The sequence below is a fragment of the Pollachius pollachius genome, assembly GCF_949987615.1.
Source record: "Pollachius pollachius genome assembly, chromosome: 6".
In the NCBI taxonomy this organism is placed as follows: Eukaryota; Metazoa; Chordata; class Actinopteri; order Gadiformes; family Gadidae; genus Pollachius; species Pollachius pollachius.
In genome coordinates this window covers 17,380,130-17,404,531 of record NC_136939.1, presented here as the reverse complement: position 1 = coordinate 17,404,531, position 24,402 = coordinate 17,380,130, and the positions used below count along the sequence as shown (strand labels likewise).

The following is a 24,402-nucleotide window of genomic DNA, read 5'->3' as shown; positions in this document are numbered from 1 at the left end:
GCCCAAGGTGAGCGCATGGATTGGGTGACTGGTCTTGTTGCGCTAGCTTGTGAGGCGCTCGGTGATTGGTCGAAAGGAGGGTCGTGCGATGAATGAACACAGGAAGTGAACTAGAGCAGAGAGCGTGAGATTGCATTTTGACGTGCCGGTTGTGCGAGTGATTCAGGTAGTACTGCATGTTGTTTAAATGTTGTTTATAATGACTGCTGCACCTCGGGAAGCTAATATCAGAGTATGTTCACGTTTACACAGAGGCTGTTTTTTGTGGGAATATCATCGATCGACTGAGCTTTCCCCGGTAGGAGACCGGATACTGGGCATGAGCTAGCATTGCTAAGTTGAACGTTTACTTAAAATATAAAAGTAAGGGCTGGACACAACAGTGTAGTCGGAAACGAATTGAAATGCTTCACCTTACTCATGGTGAAATGTGCCGTTGGCCTGCATCTAATTGCTAATTTGTGATTGAGGCTAATTCTAGCTAGCTCTTCTGCTTCTCAGTTGATGGATGGTCGGTGTACAAATAGGGAAGTTGTCATGAGCAGTGTTGGAAACGTTACTTTAAAAAAGTAGTAGTTATAGTTAGTTATAGTTACTCACTACTTGTTCTAAAGAGTAACTGAGTTAGTAACTGAATTACTCTATAATAAAAGTAACTAATAACCAGGGAAAGCAACTATTTGCGTTACTGTAAAAATAAAGAAAGTTACTATATGTCAAAGAATTTGGATTTTTCTGAGCAGTTTTCACTGCCACAAGCTTGCGCTCGAGACCGAGACGCTCATCAAAAAAATAGCAGGTGAAATGCAAATGATGATCTCTGTACAATGTACTAATTTATCTCCAGAAACAACTCGACATATTGGTTCAAACGTATTCGTTGCTCCAACGCCGGAGTCGAGCGCTGTTCTTGATGTTCTTCAGTGACGGTAAAAAAAAAACCGAAAGACGACAGTTCTGGACAAGACTGAATGTTTAGAATGTTTATCAAAATAATTTCAGTGTGGAACGTGGATGCAAAACATTCCGAACATTTACCCGGGTAAGTGTGGATGGGGCCTGAATTTCAATTTGCTTGGTTGCAAAGGCTGTGGAACATCTGCCGAATACTACAGAAAATGCAAACTTTTCATCGGATTGCTCCTTACTCGCCATTTCTGCTACTTCCTCGAATCTGTTTGGTGCGCGCGTTTGCGTGTGTGTGTGGCGCGCGTGTCCTGGCTTGTGTGTTAAAACACTGGCTCCGATTGGCTACCATGAAACATGACTCTGCCTTAGCCAATCATAATCGCTTATCTCGTTGTTAACCCACCCGGCCTCCTCACTAGCGGTTTGTGTTTAAACAGCGTTATTACCAACACTGGTCATGAGGTCATATCGTATATACAAATACTTATTTTGTAATGATCAGCATATAATCCACAGGTCAAATACATCTCCCAGATCGAGTTATGCACTTTTATTGGACGCAAATCAGCATTCTTCCTTACCCAAAGCCTGGCCCGGGCTGGTCTCCTATCTGTCTTATTCTTTCACTTTCGGTTTAACCCTGGATTCATTTGTACAAATCCCACCATTTTCCTTGTTCTAAATCCTCACCTGCACTCCTGCCTTCTTCTAAATCTTCAACATTTGTCTATGAGTTGTTAAATACTTTCCAATATATTTTCTATTTGCAGGTTTTCTTCGTCAGTATTAAATTCCAGTTTGAACATGGTGGACTCCCAGTATTACCTCCCCAATGACATCGGTGTCTCTGCGCTGGACTGCAGAGAGGCATTCCGCCTGCTGTCTCCGCGGGAACGGATGTACTCCCACTTCCTCTCCCGGGCAGCCTGGTACGTTGACGTGAAAACAAGCATTACGTTGAAATGTCCAGACTTCTGAGTAAAAGTAAAACCCATTGATAGTATGTAGGAGAAAATACTTTCCATACTTTGTCACTGGTTAAATGAGATGTTGGGCTGATGGCAGCTCTTCATTGACCTCTATATCTAACTCTGTATCTGTAGGTATGGTGGCCTGGCGGTTCTGCTGCAGACCTCTCCAGAGTCTGCAAACATCTTCGTGCTGCTTCAAAAGATCTTCCGTAAACAACCAGCTGCTGAACTGGAGCCAGTCGCCATGGCAGCTGGGCTTACCAGTGAGGAGTACCAGGTGCATCATCACTCTCCTTCACACACTCTCCCTTCCTCTTCGTTCCTCTCTTCCTCCCTTTCCTGGTCGCTCCAACTTCATCCTATCCTGAAAACCAAACAAGTCTGCGAGCTCATGTTTTATTTTCTCTGGCATATGCATCTGGCCCCCTTCTAGTTCAGACAGATTTCCAGCTGACCAAACACAACCGTATGTTATAAGTATTTACATAAACAAACAAGATGGCAGCTGCTGATCTTTTCTCTAATTGGTTGTAGGCCTATCAAATTGAACCAGAGGTATTTTGGTCTGCAACCATAAACAAAATCAAAAGATCCCTGAAGTACTAGGAATATTGTACTGCCTGTGTGTCTGCTTGTCTGTCTGGGAACTTATCCCTTGTTTTATTTATTTTATTTTTCCTCAACGTTGTAGTCCATTTGCTGTGTGTTTGTTCTCCATGTTTTAGTCCATGTGTCATTCCTCCCTTCCCATCTAAAGGACCACAATGGAAACAAGCCTTTGGGCTTTATTGTTTTTTTTGAATCTTTTTGAACACTTCTGTTAATTGTTGCTCAATAAAGTTTTCAATCAACCGTTGATAAAGCCCCTTGGAAATCAAGAGGTTTCAGACTAATGCATTTGCAAATTTGCAAACAGCATTTGCAAACAGGTCTGGCGATGTCAGGTTATCCCCATCCCACCTCCTATCCCTCGGCGTCTATGTCCACTCAAAGTTTCCCAACATGAAGAGTAACTGTGTGTTCTCCAATGTGTCTGTATAGGCCTTCCTTGTATATGCAGCCGGTCTTTATGCAAACATGGGAAACTACAAATCTTTCGGAGACACCAAGTTCATCCCGAACCTACCAAAGGTGAGAGTGCTTCTCCTTTGAAAACGAACCTCCTTGCTAAAACGTGTATTTTTTCAAACGAGAAGGTCCTTTCGTTGAGGAGATGAGTTCAGATACCAATGGTTATATGCTGGTTATAGTCCTAAACCTGCTAATATGGAGTGTGTTTCTGTGTCGGCCCCCAGGACAAGCTGAAAGCCCTGGTTTTCGCCAGCCAGGCATTCAAGGAGCAGCCCAGCGAGATGGAGGCCCTGTGGGACAGCTGCTCCTCCGCCCTCTTCTCCCTGGAGGACAAACAGAAACAGCTGGGGCTGGGCAACAAGGTGGGACCCTGGGAGGGGGGCCCGAGAAGTACTCTACATGTAGAAGGGAACTTGTAGAAATGACTGAAATGGTGTTGGACATTGTGTAATCTTTCCTGTTGTGCATTCACAGGGCATCACCACCTACTTCTCAGGGAACTGTGGTCTGGAGGACGCTGAGCTGGCCCAGAAGTTCCTCGACTCCCAGGTGAACTGCTGGCTGCCTTTCCAAGCCTTCTGCTCTTCACAGCCGGACCACTTTCAAATCAGTCACTTTCACATGCCATGGTTATCATGATGTCGCTCACCCAGTTCCTTCATATATATCACGCCAGATTTCCGAATCTGACATTGAAGGGCAACAAATTAATGAGCAAGTTAATGAGAACGATTTATTGCATGGGGCAGTGTTCTTTGAGCATGCTCCACCTTGAAAGGCATCCACCTTGTTTGCAAACTGGACTCATGTTCTGTGTGTGTGTGTGTGTGTGTGTGTGTGTGTGTGTGTGTGTTTGTGCGCCCGCGCCCATAGAACCTGTCTGCCTACAACACACGCCTGTTCAAAACGGAGAAGGGGGGGAAGATGAGCTACGAGGTGCGCCTGGCGTCGGCTGTGAAGTCAGGTGCTGTGTGTGTTGAATGTATAAGGGTTGCATAAGGGTTAACAGCGTTTGTTTCGAATCTTTGATCAATCCCAGTACTGCTACCATCCTTGCGTTGTTGAGGCACACAGGTTGTGGTCAGATTGTGCAGATTGTCTGAAACAAGGCGTTGACTGTTTGGCTGTGCAGACTGCGCCATGGACGGAGAGGGGGAGACACGCTGCGGCAGCTTCAGCTTTGAAGACAAAGAGTTCACAGTGAAGAGGGGGGACTACGCCCAGATCATGGAGAAAGTCAGCCACTACCTCGAAAAGGCCCAGGTGAGGGGGAGAGGGAGCCTGTTTGTGTGAGTATAGTTAGGGTGGGGGGGGGGGGCGGTGCGTATTGATCCCAGCTAACCACGATTTCAAGAGCAAACTCTACATAAATGTGTTTCTGTAACTTGCAAATGTGTCTTAGGTTGAAATATTTGTAGATGTTAAATGAGAAATAGTATTCCTAAAGGGGTGCAGTTTATCGAGACAACATATTTGGAACAAAGTGCATGGTCATTTATCAATAATAAGACGCTTCACCGGCCCACGCTAAACCTTCAGCTCAAGGAACAGCAAGGAAGAACTGACTAACCTTTCAGTCTGATTGCTTTTGCGGTATGGGATACGCAGGCCTCCGTCCACATGCAAGTTCATGTTCAGGGTTGTGTTAGTATTGAAGAATGTGGAGGCCAGCCTGTTTTATCAGATTGGCTCGCTATAGCTAAGCCTTGTAAGAGACAAGAGAAGATAAAGGATCATCATGTTTTTGTTGGAAAAATCCATTTCTTTAGCGCTGTCAAAAATTTCTCAAGTTATTGATTCAAGGACATTGTGTACAGGCAAAGAACCAGATACAGGCTCTGTCAAAGTCCAATGAACTGCCCTTTCTCAACTCAGAACATTTCTGCCCTTCATCTCCCCATAAACCCTGCCCAATGGACAGGCCCATGCTGCCAGTGAGAACCAGAAGAAGATGCTGGAGGGATACCGGCGAAGCTTCACCTTCGGCTCCATCGACGCACACAAGGAGGGCTCGCGCTTCTGGATCAAAGACAAGGGGCCAATCGTTGAGAGGTACGTGCGTCTGAATCACAAGATCTCTTAACTGAATCGTCACCTTTTTTCAACATCCTGGATCATTTCCATCGAAGATTAGGCTCATGGAATGTTGAACATCTGCCCCTTTTTAGTACCACAATCTTGCCTTAAAATGGTTAAAGAAACCTACTGAAGCAGTGCTATTATGGCGTGTTGTTTCTTGTGGAATGTTGTAGTTAAGACATCGATTCCAGTGAAACTAACCTCGGGGTATATTGACCTTATATTTCCTTCCTCCTCCTCTCAGTTACATAGGTTTCATAGAGAGCTACAGGGACCCCTTTGGCTCCAGGGGAGAGTTTGAAGGTAAGCTCCCTTTTTAATGCGGTAATTAATAGCTGGCTATTAAAAAATATCATTAATTTAGCGGTCCTTCTCGACCTGAGACCAAACACATACTGTAGCCATGGTTTAGCTCGTCTTCCCAGCTAGCAGTTGACCCATGTCCTTGTCCGCCCAGGCTTCGTGGCAGTGGTGAACAAGGCCATGAGCGAGCGCTTCGCCAAGCTGGTGAGCTCGGCCGAGGTGCTGCTGCCCGAGCTGCCGTGGCCCCGGGACTTTGAGAAGGACACCTTCCTCAAGCCAGACTTCACCTCGCTGGACGTGCTCACCTTTGCCGGCAGCGGCATCCCCGCCGGCATCAACATCCCCAACTGTACGTATCCCGCGCCGACCCACTGGGTCGACACGCGCTGCAAAACCATCTATACGTGACCAGCACTGACCCACAGGATCTAGAAGTGTTGCATGAACAACTGTACGCAGACAACACACAACCTAGGAAGTGTTTTCATAACCGTGACATCACAGAGGGTTGGATCAACTACACAACCCGCCAATATCTTGCTAATATGTAAATAGACTCTAGCCATTAATTTGCTTGAAGGAATCAAAGGAAATGTATGGATTGAGATTGCAATGGATTTCATGCAACATTTTTAATCTGATGTTAAAGAACACCTTGTTGACCCTCAATAATAATAATAATAATGATAATAGTATTTCAGTTGTCCATAACTTTAAACAAAGCCGTTCATGTTGATCTTTCCGTTAAATGGACTGAAAAAAATAGCATGTTTTTCACGCAACCATGTCCGCAGACACACTGGGATAACTGTTAACTGTGTGTTAACCGTTGGTTGATGTTGTGTGTTTGTAGATGATGACATCAGACAGTCTGAGGGCTTCAAGAACGTTTCACTAGGCAACGTTCTGGCTGTAGCCTATGCTACTCAGAAAGAGAAGCTTACCTTCCTGGAGGAGGAGGACAAGGTTGGCAAGCACACATGCACTTTCTCCACACCACTTTCAGCAACGTGCACTCCCAAAAATGTGATCCAACCCTTTGTATTTGTGTGTGTGTGTGTATGTTGCAGGATGCTTATATTAAGTGGAAGGGGCCGTCGTTCGAGGTGCAGGTTGGGCTTCATGAGCTGCTGGGTCACGGCAGTGGCAAGCTGTTCGTTCAGGTCAGTCCCATCTACTGTATTTAGAGCCAACAAACAGTAGGAGCTCACCTACATTAGCCTCACAGGCTTCAACCTCAGACTAAATGGATGTGCTTCTTGACAGGACGACCAGGGCAAATTCAACTTCGACCAGAACACTTTGATCAACCCAGAGACCGGAGAGAAGGTGAGCGTATGCACTGAGAAGGTGCCAAGTGACCAACGATATTAAGCTGTTTCTGACATTCACGTGTGTCTGTGTTTCTGTCTGTCTGTCTGTCTGTCTACAGGTGACCAGTTGGTACCGCGGCAACGAGACGTGGGACAGCAGGTTCTCCACCATCGCCTCGTCCTATGAGGAGTGCCGTGCCGAGTGCGTTGGCCTCTACCTCTGCCTCAACAAGCTCGTGCTCAGGTACTACAGGGATACCAAGCTCATCAGACAGCAGGACCTTCTGGGGCCGCTCCACACATAAACCCTCTGAGAGATGCTTTATGCACGCACACACTAACAGTTATACCTTTTTATACAGTTAAAGTTATACCTGATGTTCATAACAAACCTCATCATTTTCCGCTATGTTTTTCCCCCGCAGGTGCACCTTATTCAAAGAATTAACCACCTAAACACGTGCAGAACATTTAGCTTTTACTTTGTTGCTTTAATGCCTAGTCCTGTTCTGTTAGTTTGCATATACATTAAATCAGTTTGAATGCAGTTTACACAGCTTGTGTTTTGTATCTATCTAATGTACAGTGGGACATGCTGGTGTGTAACCGTGTCTCCATGGTTTGTGTGTCAGTATCTTCGGCCACGAGGACCAGGATGCTGAGGACCTGGTGTACATCAACTGGCTGAACATGGTGCGAGCTGGCCTGCTGGCCCTGGAGTTCTACACCTCGGAGAGCAGCAGCTGGAGACAGGTAGGAGACGGGTGTCACCTCCTGTATCATCGTGAGGATCAGCTGATATTTACGCATGCAGCCAGTGTATGCTAGGGACGCACGACATTGGGAAAAATCATTTAGCGATATTTTGTCCTCTGTGCTATGCATTTTTACACATCGTGATATGTACCACGATGTATAAAAAAAAAAAAAGTCATCATGAGGTTCTGCTGCTTCTTCTTGTGTACACTGTGTGTGTAAGCACAGCGCAGCTCTCCCATACTCTACTCCTCAGTTTGACATATTGATGGGATAAAGACACGTTTTTTTCCATGCGACTGTTTCGAGTCCGATGGTTTGGTCTTTTTACGGTCAGCTTTCCGGCCAGTCCAATCAGAGCTCTGAGTACAACGATGCATGACTATAGCCACGTCCTCAAACCCCTCCGATGGGTTGGTCCTCAGGCCCACATGCAGGCCCGCTTCGTGATCCTGCGGGTGCTGCTTGAGGCGGGGGAGGGCCTGGTGCGCCTGGAGGAGGTGGCGGGCGCCGACGGACGGCCCGACGCCAGGATCACCCTGGACCGCACCAAGATCCACACTGTGGGCAAGACCGCCATCCAGAGGTTCCTCTGCAAACTGCAGGTACGAGGCCCTGCCCCCCCACCGCATGAACCATTTGTTTAAGGACCAAAAATAGATTTATGCTAATGGGATGCCGTTAAACGTTGGAAACTTGCTGATTGAATATGCAGAACGGGTCATTTTAATTTTTATCAAAGTGTCATTTTTTTTTCTTCATTTATTTTATTATTGTGCAGAACATTGTATTTTGTATCTATTTTGAACTGACTGAAACGATTTATTTACGTTATTGTGTGTTTTCTCTCCAGAAGTGGGATCACTTGGGGCATTAAAGCAAGCTAACCACAACGTAACCTTAGTTACCATATCGGAGGGATGTAATGTGAGGTATCTCCTGTGTCTGTGTGTCAGGTGCTGAAGGCGACGGCGGACGTGGCGGGGGGGCGGGCCCTCTACGACGGCTACTCCACCGTGACGGACAGCGGGCCGCACAACTTCCTGCGTCTGAGAGACACGGTGCTGCTGAGGAAGGAGGATCGCAAGATGTTCGTCCAGGCCAACACCAGGGTCCAAGGTACGCTGCCACGGCCTGGGGAGGGACGGTGGACTGATACACGGGGTAACACGGCCTGGGAGGATCCACTGAGGACCACCCCACACTCCAAACACGGACAGTGACCTCATACGGCAGGGGGGGGGGGGGGGGGGGGCAGCAATCAACAATCATGCGTCTTGTGTTTAAGGTTGTATCAGCGATGTTGGGGGACGTCACTTCTGTTGGTATTTGAAGCAGATCCCAAACAAACAGAGCCAGCTCGTCCCTCCCTTCCTTGTTTCATGCATCTAATAAAAACGCAGCGCAAAACCCCACAACACCCTAACCCTTGTCGGTGTTTGGTTGCAATACTATTTATTTTGGCTTGGAGTGGTTGGTAGTACCATTTGTTTATGTGTAGGATCTCATGGCACAGGCTGCCTACAGAGACGTGTTTTTTTGACGGCCTGCTTACGGGGCGGGTAGCCTAGAATAGCTGATACAACCTTTAAACCAACATGAGCACCTACACCTACACTAACTAAGAACATCCCATTCGGACAATTCCAGAGATTACGTAGGATCTGCGACAATGATCAAGAGTTTGACACTGAAAGTAAAGAGATGTACAATCGCTTCAAAGAACGTGATTACTCCTCCAAAGTTCTTGACACAGCTCTGATGGGGGCCAGCTCTATTGAACCTAATTCTCTGCTTCATAGTAAGCCATTTACTGCTAAAAAGGACAGGGTTTTCTTTTCCACACGCTATAGCACTGACACATACTCTATACGTAATATAATTGGAACCTCCTTCAATGTGATGAATCGTTAAATGATGTTTCTAAAGAGCCCCCAGTCTTCTCCTTTAGAATAACACCTACTTTGGGTGATAGACCAGTGCATAGTCATCTACCAGCAAAAAAACGACCACATTACAACAGTACACCCAGTCACACTACACACATTCACTACTGAACATTTCATAAATTGTAAGACATGTTATTTATATTTTGGAATGCTCTCTGTGCAATGCTTTTTATGTTGGGCGTGCTAAACGACAGCCGCAAGACCTCCTCGCTGAGCATAGGAATGCCCAAATAATAGGAAACTGTGATTATGCTATGACAAGACACTTCAGAGAAGCATATAATGAAAACGGCATACTGTTCACCGCTATAGGGATTCATCATGTGCCCCTTACCTCCTAGGAGGTAAGGGGCACGAAAAACACTAAACCAAAAAGAAAGTCGCTGGATCTATTAACTAGATGCTATGGCATTCCCAGGATTGAATGATTCTATTGAAATGGCGGTCTGCCTTTGGATTTAATAAGCTGTTAGTGACTGTTGGATCCATTGGATCCACACTGGATCCATGAGTCATTTGTTGACTCTGCCTACTCCAGCTGGAGCGAGTTTACTAATAGCTATGACTTGATATACCTGCCGACACACCTTTTTTATTATTCACTCCCTGATGAAGGCCTACAATGGCCGAAACAGCAACTTTTTTTTTTCAAAAACTTTTTTTTTAATCTATTATGAATTAGCCTATTTATTAAAGCTTTTTAACTTTAAGAAAAGTGCCTTGGTCAGCTTATAATTTTAGAAACTTTTTGTACACCAAAGAGCACCTTCGCACTAACTGATTCACTTAATCCCAGCTATGCCGTAGCCCTCCAACCTGTCTACCTTATGAGAGGGCGGGGTTCGCAGTCTCTCTTATGGAGTCTCTTAAAGCATGGCCGTGTACATGCACGTTATTAACAAGGGGGCTACCTGGCTGCTGGTCCTGTGGGATTAGGCGCCGTTTCCCGTTGGTTCATTGCAAGTCGGTTCGGATGAGGACCATGATGCTGTTGTTTTCCCAGGCGAGGCCGTGGAGCTGGTGGAGTACGAGGGCAGTGCGGCAGGTCTGATCCACTCCTTCACCGAGCGCTTCCAGGAAGATGCAGAGCAGCTGGAGGCAGACCTCCTGGAGCTCAGCAAGCGGGACTCCCCCTGTTGGTGCCATTAGCGGCTGCGTTCCAGACACTTCCTTCTAAAGGGCCTAATCCAGCTCTTCTTCTTTTCTTTAAACCATACAATCCTACGGTACTAGCCAGAATGCACTTATGACATATTTCCAGTGAACCGAGTTCCCACGAATAAGCCATAGAAGCAACCAGACCTTCAAGGACTCTGCCTTCGACAACGGCTACGGTTTAATAAAACAGTCTGATAAACTCACGATGCAAGTCAAACCAAGGACCTCATTTGACCACTCACCTTAATGAGCATTGTGTTGGACTTTGGATCGGCTTGTTTACTGCTTGACGGTGAACCTTGCTGCCAGCGCAGTCAGACTGCAATGTTGATTTAAACAATATGAACATTTGGTGATGAATGCACACAGCACTGTAACACTGTGATGATCAGGTCTGCATTCTGAGAAGGAGTTTGATTTGAAAGTTATTTGTGGCTGTCTCTGGTAGGCAACACAAACCTATGTAATCAACCTATGTCTTCAGCATTAATAAATGGTTAAATCAAAGGAAATGTATGCTGTGTTGTATGATTCATCTGGGTGATAAGGTTGCATGTTACGTGAATGAAGTGATAAAAAAAATCATAGCTCTTGCATAGGAAATATTAGCATGAGACAATATCACAGGAACAGAATAAAGAGGTGAATAATGCTGATAAAATGCTAATACAAATGGAGATAGCCATACTTTTTTCATTGAATCTGAAGGCTTTAATTTTCTGAAATAATTGTATTATTCCACACACTATTGCACAAGCCACAACAGTCATAACACTTGTCAATCAAGTCCACTGGAGGCTGACCTTAACGTTATAAAATAAATTTGGGGGATTTCATAAAAATACTGTTGACAAGGGATGTAAGACTCATGCAAAAACATGGTCGCTCTCCAAATAGTTAATGACATCGGAATATATTCTCAAATTTCTTTGATTTTATGACTTAAAACTCCCACATACTACTAAAGGCCTTTTTATGGTCCCAAGTTCCCGCAACGCAATGACCACGCAGTCGTGAACGTTAATGGTTCTGCGTCGGGTTTTAGTAAGCGGACCAATCACAGCCCTTGCTGCTGCATCGCCTTGATGGAAGGTTACGATTTTTGTTGTCCAGGCTCACGTCTGGCCCTTGCGGTGAACGCAAGGAGGGTCCGCAAGGACGCAAGGGGTCCATAACCCCCTTGCGTGTCGTGAACGTGGAACCATAAAGAGCCCTTGAATAATCTAGGAATGGCTGTTGTGTATCGCTCGGTTGAGCAAAGACTTCAAACAGGACCGCACCTTAACGTCTATTGAAACAAAAGTCTGAGATGAACTTCCAGCTGTGATTCGCTGGATCGTACCATTATGCGTTCAGGGGAGGTTACTAGTGGAGGTGAGTGGACAGATGCCTAGCTGCGGGAGGGGCGATGGGGACAGGCTCTCTTCGTCCTCGCCCTCTGAGCTGCCGAGGGAGCCGCAGCATGCTGGGTTGTTAAGGCTAGATGCATAAAGCTCTTCCAAAAGCAATCCCATGGCTTCCTCCCCTTTGTCCTTGCTGCTCTCCTCATCCTCGTTCTCCTTTTCCTCCCAATCTCCTCGTTCCTGACCGCCCTCTGCGGCGTTCTCGGGAGCCGGTCTCAAGGCTGTGGAACACGGCACATGATAGGCGTCCTCCACCGTGGGCGAGACGCAGGGAGTGGCGAAGGGCGTCAGGGAGTACGGGAGCATGGGGGAGGGGCTGGGCGACTGGTAGGGCGAGAGCGAGGGAGAGTTGTGTGGGGAGAGGGAGGCCTTGAGGAACGGGGGAGGGCATTCCATGGGTGAGGGAGTGTGGGAGAGGAAGGGGGACCCAGGAGCAGAGGCCTGGTGGTGGACGTAAGGGGGCTCAACGTAGTCTGACTCTGCCTCAGCATCGCCCGTGTCCCTGGCCTCCTGTCCATCAGGGATAGGCCCCACTTTCGCCGGTACCGGGACCTTCGTTCGCTCCTCCTCCTGGCCCCCCGGTCCGGGAGATCCTGGTGGGGCTCCCATGAGGGCCTCTTGGGGCCGCGCTGGATCCCCTTGGCTCTGTTTGACTGAGTCGATGGTAGAGTGTGCGTCGGGTCTCCGCGAGGTCTGACCCTTTGGCGGACACGGTGGGGGGAGTGCCTCCGGACCGAGCTTGGCTTTACATTTTCCCCTGGTCTTGGGCATGAGTGGCGGTGGAGGGGGAGGAGCCAGAGGAGGTGAGAGAAAGCTGCTGGTCTCGGTGGAGACCCTGACCTTCAGGCTGCGTTTGAAGAGCTGGCGTCGGTGGAGGACACTCTGGGGCTGGATGAAGAGCGGGTTGACGAAGCAGAGGGCGCCCGAGCCACAGTCCAGCTCCCTCGGGCTGCGGGTTGTGATTGGACAGAGCTTCTGGAACACGGTGGGACTGGTCATGGATTGGCTGCAAGCAGCATGACTAGGAGGCGGCTGAGGAATCTGGTTGGCTGGATGAGGTTGGGGGAGGGAATCTGACGCAGGAGTCTGTGGCGAATTCTCTGTAGGTCCTGGGTCCGTCTTGTCGTGGTCCTTGGCTTTAGGGGTCCCCCGTGGACCACGGTAGTTCAGCTGGGAGCTCCAGAATTCTTCACAACAGACAATGGTCATTTCTATTCCAGGGCATTCAATATATTTTCTAACCCTAACCCTAATCCTATAGGCACAAAAATTGAGCGTTTGGATGGCCCATTGTATACCTATTATAACATGTGGCGGATCAAATAACATGGACCCTAACCCAGTACTAATATAAGCCCATCATGAATGACAATTGCATGTGGTTAAGATATAATTGGATGCTGTAAAAATATTATGGGATTAGTTACTCTTCAATATATATACTATGTATATATTGAAAGAGAGAGACGATACATCAGGTTTGGTATAAACCTACCGATTCCCATATGCGAGATCGACTCCAGCTGCTTGTGGGAGGTTGCCTTGGCGATGGCCTCAGGGAGCTCCAGAGGGAAAGGGAGGACATCTCTGGAAGAGAGGACATGACAAACATCCACCGTCACTGCTGAACCCACGGTAGTCTGCTGATGTCCAGTCAATGGTGAAGGAATGGTTTTAAGAACAGACATGCTTATGTGTGGCGAGGGCATAAGAGGGAAAAATGAGGAATGAGAAGGAGACACATGAAGAAATGAATTCGGAGAGGAAAGACGATGACTTGGCATAAGACCGGAAGACCAGTACCTGCTGACGCAGTAGAAGGCTATGAGCCGGGGGAGGTCTGGAAAACTAATGGCTGATGACTCCAGGCAGAACGCTGTGAAAGTAAGTAAGGCTTTGGGTTTTAATGATAGGAAATTTAGTTGATTTGAAGTATGGAATTAGCTATAGACATTATAAAAACACGTCCACATTTTATTGTTTGCTATCAAAATAAATTTTGATACTTCACAAGAAGTGTACAGGAACAGTTTGTTCTCCATTTCCTATTCAGATTAAGCAGCACCTCTCTGTGCATCTCTATCCCATCAGAAGAGTCTTACTGGAGTGCTGCTCCCGGATGCCAAACTGCTGCACAAATGATGGAACGCTGTCGTCAGTCAGACGGACACAGAGCACGTTTCTCCTGGATGTACGGGAATTACGCACCAGAAAGGCCTGCACACACACACACACACACACACGCACGCACACACACGCACACACACACTCACACACACACACTCACACACACACACACACACACACACACACACAAATGTCAATTGTAGCCTTTCTACTGCAGCTTTTAACTACAAATTAAAAAAACGGAACTAGAAAGTTTCTCAAGAATAATATAATTTAATATCAAATATAAAAGAATAACTGTTGCAACTCAAGCACCTAGATTGCTAATGGGAATTCCTCCACACTGCAGGTTTAAGTGTGGTTTATGCAGGAATTATGCAGGTTTATGCAGGAATAAATGCCATTTTTATGTATGAATTCGTATGCATGCGATTGCAAGTGGGAAACGGACCCCAGGCGGTTCCTTCTGCAGGATGTGTAGTGCGGTAGCAGGGTTGATCGGCAGCTGCAGCCAGACAGGCACTGTGAGCAGCAGGCGGTCCAGCACGCTGACGCTTTTTAGGGATCCCTGCGCCCTTTGGTGGAAAACCCGTTTGATGTCTGATGACGGGGCTGGCTCGGGGAAGTCATACAGAGGATCCTCCTGCGCCATCTAGACATGCGCGCACGCACGCACGCGCGCACACACACACACACACACACACGGGCGCAGACACACACACACACACAAAAAAAAAAGTCCAAAGAATGTAATTAGAGGGAAGGGCCCCCTTAATTGTTGTTGTGCTGAGTTGTGGTTGAGACACTTCAGCATTAAAGCAAATCCACGCGTACGCGGACGTCCACCGTCGTGGTCGCGCGTGTGTGGGGAAATAAAGCATGCCTGACGGAGGAGGAAACGAGCCCAGACTTGGTGAACTTCAGAAGCTCGACTTCGTTGTTCAGTAAAATCCTAAACTTTTAAAAGTAAACCTTACAATGCCTAGTTTCATGTCGGCCACATTCACAACATTTACCAAAGTCACACAAATGTGTGAATGCGACGAAGTAAAGTTGTTTAAGTTTAAATTAAAATATGTCCTAATTCAGCAGAACGCATTGAAGCTCCTCGTAGACAGAGTCCGAATCCACAGGCGAGCCCATCCCTGGACCCTGAGAAATATCAATATACTACAGTGGGACAGACAAAGGCTTATTAAAACAGGTTTGCTAGACAACTCTGGTCTAAATCGTATGGTCAGCAATAACTCCAAAATAATAAGATTAATTTAGAGAAAACCTATTCACTCTACCTCTCTCTCTCTCCCGATCGGAGTCTCCCGGGTCAGCAAATCAACGATTCAAAACCACATAATAGCGAACTGAGAGGTTTAGTCGTCCCCATTAACCAGAGTTTACATGGAACTAACTTATGTTCTCCCTTTAGCTGATCGCATACCTGGAGCTGTCAGCGTCTCTTCTGTGAGCCCTCGACCTCCTCCTCCTCCTCCACTGCTCCTCCTCCTCCCACCTGGTGCAGCCTGGATCCGCTTCAGAGGCCACAGCCAAGGTATTGGTGGTATAGCCTACTCAAATAAGGACTACCTTTTGGGCATTATTGTCTCTTATTTCTATATATCGTTTGATATAATGACAACGGTTTGAATGATTTGGAGTAGACCTTGGGACCCGCCCTCTTTTAGTAGTAGGCTGGTAACTGATACAAACTATAGTTATGTGTTATTGTATAATAATATTGTTATTGATGATGATAAACTGAATCAACCTGCGCCTTTCAAAACATGTTGAATCAGTCACATGTCAAACAGACGATCACCCTCCATAGCAGTGTCTCGCTCCTGTCCTTGCGGAAGGCGGGCTTGGGTTAAGAGCGGAACCGGATATGAGGTGGAAAAATTCACTATTACGCCGCCTTTTGGTAAGCAACATACCTTTTAAGGTTTCGATATATTCGTTTTATTGTATCTTTCATTGTTAACTACGAAGCTGACTTAAAGATAAAGTAAACTTTTGATAATACGTTTTCGTTTGAGTGTATTGATGAAGTATTCCGTATTGAACCACGTTGGAAAATACGTTATGCTAACGTTAGCCTAGCATCAGGACGCTAACGTGAAAATGTCAGGAGAACTGTAATATGGTTATACTTCATACCTAACGCAACAATTATATTAATGTTGATGAGCTACTTTACAAACGGTTGATCCTCTGGGAAATGGAAATGGGGAGATGTTGGTGACCAAATGTATCTGGTACAGCCCTGGAGCCCCACACACTTAGCTAGTTATGCTAGGTTTCAGCTAGTCGGGGCTAACTTGATATCCATTCAGTTTCAACCAACGAGAGAAGTTGGACGTTCGCAGGATGCCTGTTGTCTTTGTAATTCATTATATAATGTATATACGGGTTTAGGGTGGACGATCGTGCTTACAGAAACGCACCATTTGACGCCCGAGGGCATCGGTACCGACGGAAGGAAAACCGCGCCACTGGCCATAATGTAGTTCCAGGAAGGGCTCAGGGACCGAACTAAACCGTGTATTTTTATTTGATTCATTGCAGATGTCAACCGGACATCGAGATGAGTGACAACGTCAAGTTGTTTGTGGGGAACCTTCCATTAGACGCAACCCATGACGAGCTGAACAAGTTATTCTCTCCTCACGGGGAGGTCAACACCTGCTCTCTCCTGAGGCAGTATGCGTTCATCACGTTGAAGGGCGAGGGCGCAGCGGACAGGTACGCCGTTACCGACTCACTATGAATGCCATCTCAACTTGTATCTGACAGGACACGTTGGTTTTTATTTGTACCAAATTCCTAGATCACTGTGCTCATTAATGTGTGCGGTAAAAAAGAAAAATGTAAAGAAAAGATGTTTAACAATTGGGTGTTTATATTGTTGGTGCTTTCTCTGGCAGGGCCATCCGGCACCTTGATGGGAAAGAGTACAGAGGCAGGCCCCTGGTGGTGGAGGAGTCACGGGCACGCCCACCAAATTCCACCAAGGTGTTTGTGGGGAACCTGAGCTCAACATGCACCGCCGATGACTTGCATGGGCTGTTCCAATCGTTCGGGAGGGTCCTGGACTGTGACAAAGTGAAAGGTCAGGGGATTCTCCCTTTATCATCAAAGCAATGCATGTAGTGTTTAGCAAAGGAACTGCTGGTTAGCCGGCTATTTCTTGATGACAATAAGTGGTTCCCATACTTATCTCGGGTAATGTCTACACTGGTGGTAGGAATTCAATATTGAATAAATATTCATGCTGCTTATCATGGTATGTCAAAACAATACTTTCAAAATATTGATTCACTCGATTCACAATTCAATTTATATGACAACTCTGAGGCGATGCTAACAGCCCCCAAACTGTTCTTGTTCGTATTGCAGCAAGGCTGTGCTCCAATGCGGGCTATGCGTTCGTTCACATGGAGCGAAAGGAGGAGGCCTTGCTGGCCATCGACGGGCTCAACGGGACCATGTACAAGGGGCGGCAGCTCTCCGTGGAGCTCTCCAAGGCCCAGCCCCTGATCAACCAGCTGGCCAATTTGGATGCAGCTAATTTGGCAGCGAGTATGGCAGGAGGTAGGTCAGGGCCTGGCTGCTCAAGCCATCGCATTGTGAAAATGGTTTTCAAAAGAAATGTATAAATCTCACCAGACAGTTGTTAAAGTTGAAATGAAAGTGAATATTTCTAGGTAACACACTATATTCTCAATCTAGAGTTAAGAGGTTTGATAGCACTATCTGCCTGTACCTGCTCTTAAGGTGGTCCCAGAGAAGGCCTTCTCCCCAGACCGGCCTCTTCACTAGAGCATCACCAGAGCCAGGCGGCTATCTTGGCCGCTGCTGCAGCTGCCGCCGCTGGACTGCCTATTCAGGTCAGTCTCACATGTCCTCTCAGACCATGTCGTTGACATACATGCACATTTATACTTTTTAGTAGAATATTACAAATAAGTGGTTATCGACTGTTTTCATATTGATTGGTATTTATATTTGGCTGCAGTCAAGCTGTATATCGGGATGCACTTTAATATTCAACGTAAACTCCCCTCAGGTTCAGCAGAGCGTCCACAACTCGTTCTACAACACCACGTCGTTCGATCCCACCTACACCGCCCTCAAGGGCCTCACCAGCGCCCGATCGGCGGACGGGGTAAACCCCGCCATATACGGGGCCCTGGCCAGCCAGGTGTATGGCTCAGTGGCCGACCAGGTGTATGATGACGTGGCCAATCATGACACCTCGGCGGTGGAGGCGGACAACCAGTCCAGCACCGATCCTTCAGCGCTGTTTGAGGCGGCAAGAGCCAAGTTCTTCCAGCAGGGCCAGAAGGTCTGTTTAAAGATCTACTTTACATTTAATTCCACAATTCCATCTTTAACAAATGTGTTATATTGTGCAAATGCAATAACGGATTGTATCTCGATTTGAAAGGTTCTGGCGGAACAACAGGCTGGAAGGAAGTCTGGCACCATGACGGCAAGCGACCGGGACCGTAGCCCGATCCGAGGAAACCGAGCCCCGCTGCTGCCCGACCCGGTGCCGGGCTCCCTGGGGCAGGGCCGCTCCAAACGGCGCGCCCTCCTGCCCACGCCTCCCGGTGGCCCCGAGCTCCCCACCGACACCACCACGCCCGCGGCCGCAGAGGGGGCTGCGGACCCCATCGCCAGGTACGTTACGATTTCACCCAGACTGGGACGCATCCCACTCTCAAGGCTCGATTTCTTTATTCTGGTTTGACTCCCTTCCAACGGTCGACCGCCTTCTGATTCGGCTCTGCCTTAACCCCCGCTGTGCATCGCTCCAGGTGTTACGCAGAGTACTACCAGCAGATGCAGCAGTACCAGCAGTACCAGCAGTACCAGCAGCAGTACCAGTACCTCCAGTACGCCTACACCAACCCTCCGCCGCCCCCCCCACCCCCGCCCCCGGCCCCTCCGGCCAGCGGCCAGGCCGCGGCGGGCTACCCCCAGGGCTCGGCCCCGGCCGGCGCTCCGCCCGGCGCCGCCTACGGCGCGGCCACCACCTACGGCGCCCCGGTGAGCTACGACGCCGGCTCGGCGGGATACGGGCCGCCCGGGACCTACGACGCTGCGGCGGGCGCCGGCTACGAGGCCTCGGCGGCCGGCTACGCGGCCACGGGGGCGTACGACGGTTACGGCGCGGGGGGAGCCTATCCGGCGGCCGGGAACTACTCGGCATCCAGACCGTATGAGCAGACACCCGCACACGGGCAAACCCAGCGCCACGAATACCCTTACCATCACACGCCAGAGCCCCCTTACCGATAACCTCCAGCCCCTACCCCCCCCCCCCCCCCTCCATCCCCCTTTCTCTAAAACATGGCAGGTGTGTGTGTGTGTGCGTGTGTGCTTGAGGATCTGAATGTGAAGAAGGGACATTGGCAAGCAGAGGGTGAAGGAGATGGACGTCTCTCTAGGTAGGAAGTGGTTTGATGGCCCGGACCCTCACCCATCCTCCATGTTGTTATCTCGTACTGGTGGATGGTGTTGGATGGTCTTGGCCAGTGTTGTGGGGCTGTGGTGTGTAAGGGTTGTAGTTGTCGTGGTGATTTAAATGGTTTCAGGAACCTGCAGTATTTACAAGTCAATGTTGGCGGCAGCGACACTATTTGTAGATTTTGGAGTCCAACCTTAATCTGCATGTGGCAACTCTTAAGTGCGAGGTGACACGGACAACCAGCCATTCGGGCCCGTTTTGTTTTGGGATTGAGTTAAAACCAATTGCTTACAAATATAATTTTCCAGATGTTAAGGCTGATGACGACATTGGCGGCAGGGATAAGACCGCATTAGCTAGGAAAGAACCGCATTGAGGAATGGATTGGAGCGAGGTCCACCTGGTCTGCCTGCTTCACTGTCCCCACCACAGGAGTGCCTTTCTACTGGTCTTAATATCAAGAGGAAATGGGGAGTCTCAACCAAGTTGAGTTCTCTGTTGACTTACAAGCTAGGCTAGCATTTTTATTTTTTATTTTGTCAAGCTCGCAGAATCAGAGGAGTTATCTTTTGCAGCTTTCAGGTCACTATTTCATCCCACATTTGTAATGCTCTGGGTATCACAACATTGTGTGAAATACCCTGTTGGACCAAGCTTTCTAGAATGTGATTCTGAGTGGAGAGGCATGTGTTGACACCTCGTTGTGATCGCAGCCCTCCGAATGCTCGTAAAGGTTCATGTGGCCCACTAGCCTTCGTATGGAGATAAAACCTCTTGGATGAGGATTCCTTCACTTATATTTTGTATCCCCATACTCTATTCCATTTTTAAAATAGTCGTTGAACCTCAGGAGCGCTGCCTAGGAGTGTAGGTTTAACAAGCCAATCAGAGCACTCTGTGTTAACGTACACAGCTGTGTCCATATGGAGGTGTGTCCCAAATTTCCTATCAAGGCGATAACTGCCCAACATATGTTCAAGCCCCGGTTAAGTTGCATGGTAATTTTGGACAATTTGAAACCATTTATTTAAATTGATTGAAAGGTAATTTGTAGCCAAATTCATCCCAATAGTCGAGAAAGGAGTATCTGCTTGAATGCAACAACTTTGAATTCAATTGTTAAAATCACATCAAGGCCACATCCAGAAGATTGTTTCATGATAGAAAGAGATGGTGATCATCATTTTATTGATTGTATTTTGGAAATTAAATGCTTTAATTGGCTTTTGTGACTAAAATTTTGAATATTACATTTGTTACAAAATAGTACAAATCTACTGTAAATTATTATCGGCATAATGGTGGAGAGCTGAGGTTGGCTTAGTGATTATTGTACTGGTCTGTTTTGCAGGTGTGAAGAAGATCTGTGTGTGCATGTGATTCAACGTGTTTTTTTTAGTGTACATTTTCCATAGAAAGCAACTTTAAGGGACCAGTAAGGACGAGTGGATGTTTGTCTTGGGGTGGGTTGACTTGTGGCTAGGGGAGCGTAGCGCAGTGAGCTCGAGGCATCAGGCACTAGTCGGGTCCAGGAGACGGTTAATGGCTGTATTGAAAGCTTGTCCACTTGTGGTCTAGAAGCAGCCGTTTGTATGACTCCTACTCCCACCGCCCCATGTGTGAAATGAGGAGATGGCCACTAAAACCCATACTGACATTATATCTGCTCATCCCAGACCAAGCGCCCCCACCCCAACAGCTTGATTATCTTAGTATTCCAATATATACCCAGAGAAACACAGACCTCCCCTAACACACACACACACACACACACACACACACACACACACACACACACACACACACACACACACACACACACACACACACACACACACACACACGGCCCACATGGCTGTTTGAGTGAGTAGTGCTCTGCTAGGTTGTATCACCTGTTGTTCCACGTGCTCCATGTGAACATTCACGTTGCATGCCTTGTTGTTGCTGCTGCTGCTCCAGCCACCTTGTTCCTCTCGCTGATTATTGCAGCTAGAGTGGGGAGGCGGCCTAACTGAGCCCTAGCCATGGACGCACGCCACACGCACCCTGTAGCGTGGGACGGGGGGAAACAGCAGCGTTGTAGGAACTGAAACTGCTTCTCTTAAGGTAAACACTCAGCCAACACACAGCCCCACACACTCCCGCCGCCAGCTCCCGACGACGTCCTCCTCCTCCTCCGAAGACAAGGCAAGACAGCAAACACACACACGCACAGTACACCGCCCAGAGACAGCGCGGTCCCAAAGCAGCCACACTGTGTTCCAGGAACACAGCCCGCCCACCCACTCATACTTACCTTTTAGCGGGAGGTCAGCGTTTCCAGGGGGTTTTCATTTAAGGCCTGATTCTTCTCTCTTTAATATGGATGTGGTCATACATTTTGGCACAAAAGACACGGGAATAAATGCACACATTACGAACACGCGCACGGATTGCCGAATTAAGTTCTTTGGCCTAAATTGGCGCCAAAGCACAGAAGTTGTTGCCAGCACATCCTCTATCTGATTGGCTGTCACGGGAGCGCCAGCCATTCACAGCCAGAGCAGCTGACATGGTACATGCAGCTGGGACGGAGTTGTTTTTATAGCTTTTGTATTTGTCTACCATCGGGGTCATTTTTTGGGGTTAAGTGCCTTGCACACTGGTTAACCCTGCCCCCCCAACTCCCCAATCTTCTATTTTGAACTGGGTCAGGATCGGTTGCTGGTTCAACACTCAAACGCCCTCCGTTCGGTTTTTTCGATGCCACATTAACCTTGTATGAATGACGATGAAAACAATTATTAGTTTGGTTTGAAATTTGGTTTTGTTCAATGTTCTTTAAAATGTTTATGGTCAATAAATTACTTCAATTGAATCATAGGTTTCCTGTGTTTGCTTTACAAAGAAAATCCTATACTCTTTTTCATGTAACATTTGGGTTAGATAAAATCAATCCATAGGAACTTAAGCAGGGGTTCTAAATTTGATTAGTTTTTACTTAATCTTTAGAAAATGTTTTTTGGCAACAGTTGATGTTTTTCTTCTGAAATGTATCCTGCCTATTTTAAATGAGAAAATATAGATAACGTTTATGACTTTGATGTTCAAAGAACAGGATGAGAAGGGAATGTAGCCTATACTTGCCCTTGCCCCAAAACCAAAGTTAACTAGGGATGATTCACTCTATCATGTACTGGATTACAGATGCAATCATCTATTAATTTATCTATTGTTGCTAGAGAATTTAAAGCGCCCCTATTTTCCCACCGGGTGTGAGTATGATTGGCCATAAAAAGCCATTTCTAAATCTGTCTTGTCATGGCTTGTACTGGTTAATCTCACTCACCTGGTGGTTAAATAGTAAACCACCTGTTTAAGATAGATTTGATTAAAGTAAAAGTTAAAGTTTTGGATTTTCAGAGTGTTATCCTCTTGGTTATGACCCATTTGTGTAACGTTTTTAGGTCAGTCTTTGTCTAGGAATGTTACAATTAGCGGTATTGTATATGAAAATGGCCACACACTGTGACGTACTAGGTGTTTAAGAAGCTTAAAGGAGACATATTATACCACCAGGTGAGTGTGATTAGCCTTACAAGCCGTTTCGAAAATCTGCCCCATATGACCTCACATCACAAGTGTGCGTGTCCACCTAGATCTGTGCTGGATAGATCAGTCTACCAGCCTACCCAGTGGACTGAAGTCATCTATCCAAGGCTAATCACACTCACACCTGGTGGTATAACTTGTCTCCTTTAAGGCTCTCGGAAACTGACTTTAAAAAAAACTGCTGCCCGCTAACAGAAAAACAAATGGCATAGATTACAATGTTGACAATCAAATTACATTAACAAGTTTAAGACGAAAGAAAAAACATGTGTTCTATGCTCCTTTTTAATCAGACCAATGTTTGATGAAAAAAATCCATATCCAGATTTTGTTTTGCAAGGTGTTCGCTTAAAAGGGACATTTTATACCACCAGGTGTGAGTGTGATTAGCTGCACATTTTCAAAACAGCTTGCAATGGTTAATCACACTCACACCTGGTGGTATAATATGTCCCCTTTAAAGTTTTTCAACCTGTCTAAAACCATCTAGCACTAGCGAGTTCTCTAATCTAACTAATCGTCTAGTATTTACACTCAAGTATGTGTCCTATAGGAGAGATGCCTATATAGATATACAGTTATTTAAATTGTTAAGCTAAATCAGTTTTTTGTCTGGTCATTATCTAAACCCTTAATTGAACCATCAAATACATGTCTTTTTTTATGTTTTTAAAGTAATGTAACATTTTTCATAAACTATGCTAAATGATGGCGCTTATTGCATTAAAAAAAGTCAAACACCTTTTGAAAATATCAACGCTTTAATAATGAGAGCGGTTTTACAAGACTGCATGTCTAGCTAGCTAAGTGATGGCTGCTGTTGACATCCTGGGTGTTTTTACGCAGATGCGGCAGGGAAAACCGTGTTTGAAGATCCAACGGCGTGATGGACAGGTTGCATATCTGCATGCTAGGCATCCTTCAATCAGTTAACTTGTGCCACATCTTCTAAAAACAGATGATTATGAATGTCAATGAATGTTCATGTAAAGAGGTAAGTAAAAAAAAAAAAATCTCATGGAGAAATTTCCTAAACATTTTTAAAAACACACCGGTAAGTGAGAATTCACAATGGTCATGCTTTTACCGGACACACAAGCCAATAAAAAGACGACACTTAATCATGCAAATAAAGACCATTTCCTCATCTCTGAAATTAATGTAAAAAATAAAGAAGGAAATCAAATCCTTTTGAGTTCTGTGGAGTTCGTCCTTATGACCTTGGGAGTAAGAAGAAGCTGCGCTTTGATGATGACTTTGGTGCAAAAAATGTTCCTGGTTGGAAGAGGACAGACCCTGTCC

At 46.7% G+C, this 24,402-nt stretch overlaps 3 protein-coding genes across 5 annotated transcripts; 2 read left to right on the top strand and 1 right to left on the bottom strand.

Annotated features, from left to right (window-relative positions):
* The first annotated feature begins 83 nt into the window (after positions 1–83).
* dpp3 (dipeptidyl-peptidase 3) lies at positions 84–11,021 on the top strand. 2 transcript variants are annotated; one of them, XM_079738463.1, is made up of 19 exons: positions 84–166; positions 1,680–1,838; positions 2,013–2,157; positions 2,922–3,011; positions 3,176–3,313; positions 3,426–3,500; positions 3,825–3,915; positions 4,084–4,214; positions 4,873–5,003; positions 5,275–5,333; positions 5,488–5,682; positions 6,187–6,299; positions 6,404–6,496; positions 6,600–6,662; positions 6,766–6,890; positions 7,279–7,399; positions 7,828–8,007; positions 8,359–8,521; positions 10,355–11,021. In XM_079738463.1, exons 2-19 carry the CDS (start codon positions 1,714–1,716, stop codon positions 10,498–10,500), a joined length of 2,184 nt encoding a protein of 727 aa, XP_079594589.1. In that variant the 5' UTR covers positions 84–166; positions 1,680–1,713; the 3' UTR covers positions 10,501–11,021. The 2 variants fall into 2 exon arrangements, with proteins under 2 accessions (XP_079594589.1, XP_079594588.1); XM_079738462.1 differs by lacking the exon at positions 84–166 and adding an exon at positions 886–1,042.
* Positions 11,022–11,229: 208 nt separating this feature from the next.
* Positions 11,230–15,513, bottom strand: LOC307076755 (uncharacterized protein). Of its 2 annotated transcripts, none has more exons than XM_079737860.1 (6): positions 15,478–15,513; positions 14,491–14,691; positions 14,015–14,129; positions 13,716–13,788; positions 13,408–13,499; positions 11,230–13,099 (listed from the first exon to the last, which is right to left on the bottom strand). In XM_079737860.1, exons 2-6 carry the CDS (start codon positions 14,689–14,691, stop codon positions 11,862–11,864), a joined length of 1,719 nt encoding a protein of 572 aa, XP_079593986.1. In that variant the 5' UTR covers positions 15,478–15,513; the 3' UTR covers positions 11,230–11,861. The 2 variants fall into 2 exon arrangements, with proteins under 2 accessions (XP_079593986.1, XP_079593985.1); XM_079737859.1 differs by having other exon boundaries at positions 15,332–15,486.
* Positions 15,514–15,908: 395 nt separating this feature from the next.
* rbm14a (RNA binding motif protein 14a) lies at positions 15,909–21,299 on the top strand. The gene is made up of 8 exons (XM_079738118.1): positions 15,909–15,957; positions 16,602–16,778; positions 16,961–17,145; positions 17,433–17,627; positions 17,811–17,923; positions 18,103–18,381; positions 18,484–18,719; positions 18,857–21,299. The coding sequence occupies exons 2-8, from the start codon at positions 16,621–16,623 to the stop codon at positions 19,338–19,340; spliced, it is 1,650 nt and encodes a 549-aa protein (XP_079594244.1). The 5' UTR covers positions 15,909–15,957; positions 16,602–16,620; the 3' UTR covers positions 19,341–21,299.
* Positions 21,300–24,402: the final 3,103 nt, after the last annotated feature.

Bases quoted from the DNA above. Each gene is read 5' to 3' on its own strand.
- dpp3 (XM_079738462.1), top strand. From the start codon at position 972: ATGTTTAGAATGTTTATCAAAATAATTTCAGTGTGGAACGTGGATGCA. The intron at 1,839-2,012 runs GTACGTTGACGT...CTGTATCTGTAG, and splicing joins TTCCTCTCCCGGGCAGCCTG to GTATGGTGGCCTGGCGGTTC. The intron at 6,497-6,599 runs GTCAGTCCCATC...GCTTCTTGACAG, and splicing joins GTGGCAAGCTGTTCGTTCAG to GACGACCAGGGCAAATTCAA.
- LOC307076755 (XM_079737860.1), bottom strand. From the start codon at position 14,691: ATGGCGCAGGAGGATCCTCTGTATGACTTCCCCGAGCCAGCCCCGTCA. The intron at 14,130-14,490 runs GTCCGTTTCCCA...GTGTGTGTGCAG, and splicing joins TGCAGAAGGAACCGCCTGGG to GCCTTTCTGGTGCGTAATTC. The intron at 13,500-13,715 runs GTACTGGTCTTC...CCTCTCTTCCAG, and splicing joins GCCTTCTACTGCGTCAGCAG to AGATGTCCTCCCTTTCCCTC.
- rbm14a (XM_079738118.1), top strand. From the start codon at position 16,621: ATGAGTGACAACGTCAAGTTGTTTGTGGGGAACCTTCCATTAGACGCA. The intron at 17,628-17,810 runs GTAGGTCAGGGC...CCTGCTCTTAAG, and splicing joins GGCAGCGAGTATGGCAGGAG to GTGGTCCCAGAGAAGGCCTT. The intron at 18,720-18,856 runs GTACGTTACGAT...GCATCGCTCCAG, and splicing joins GCTGCGGACCCCATCGCCAG to GTGTTACGCAGAGTACTACC.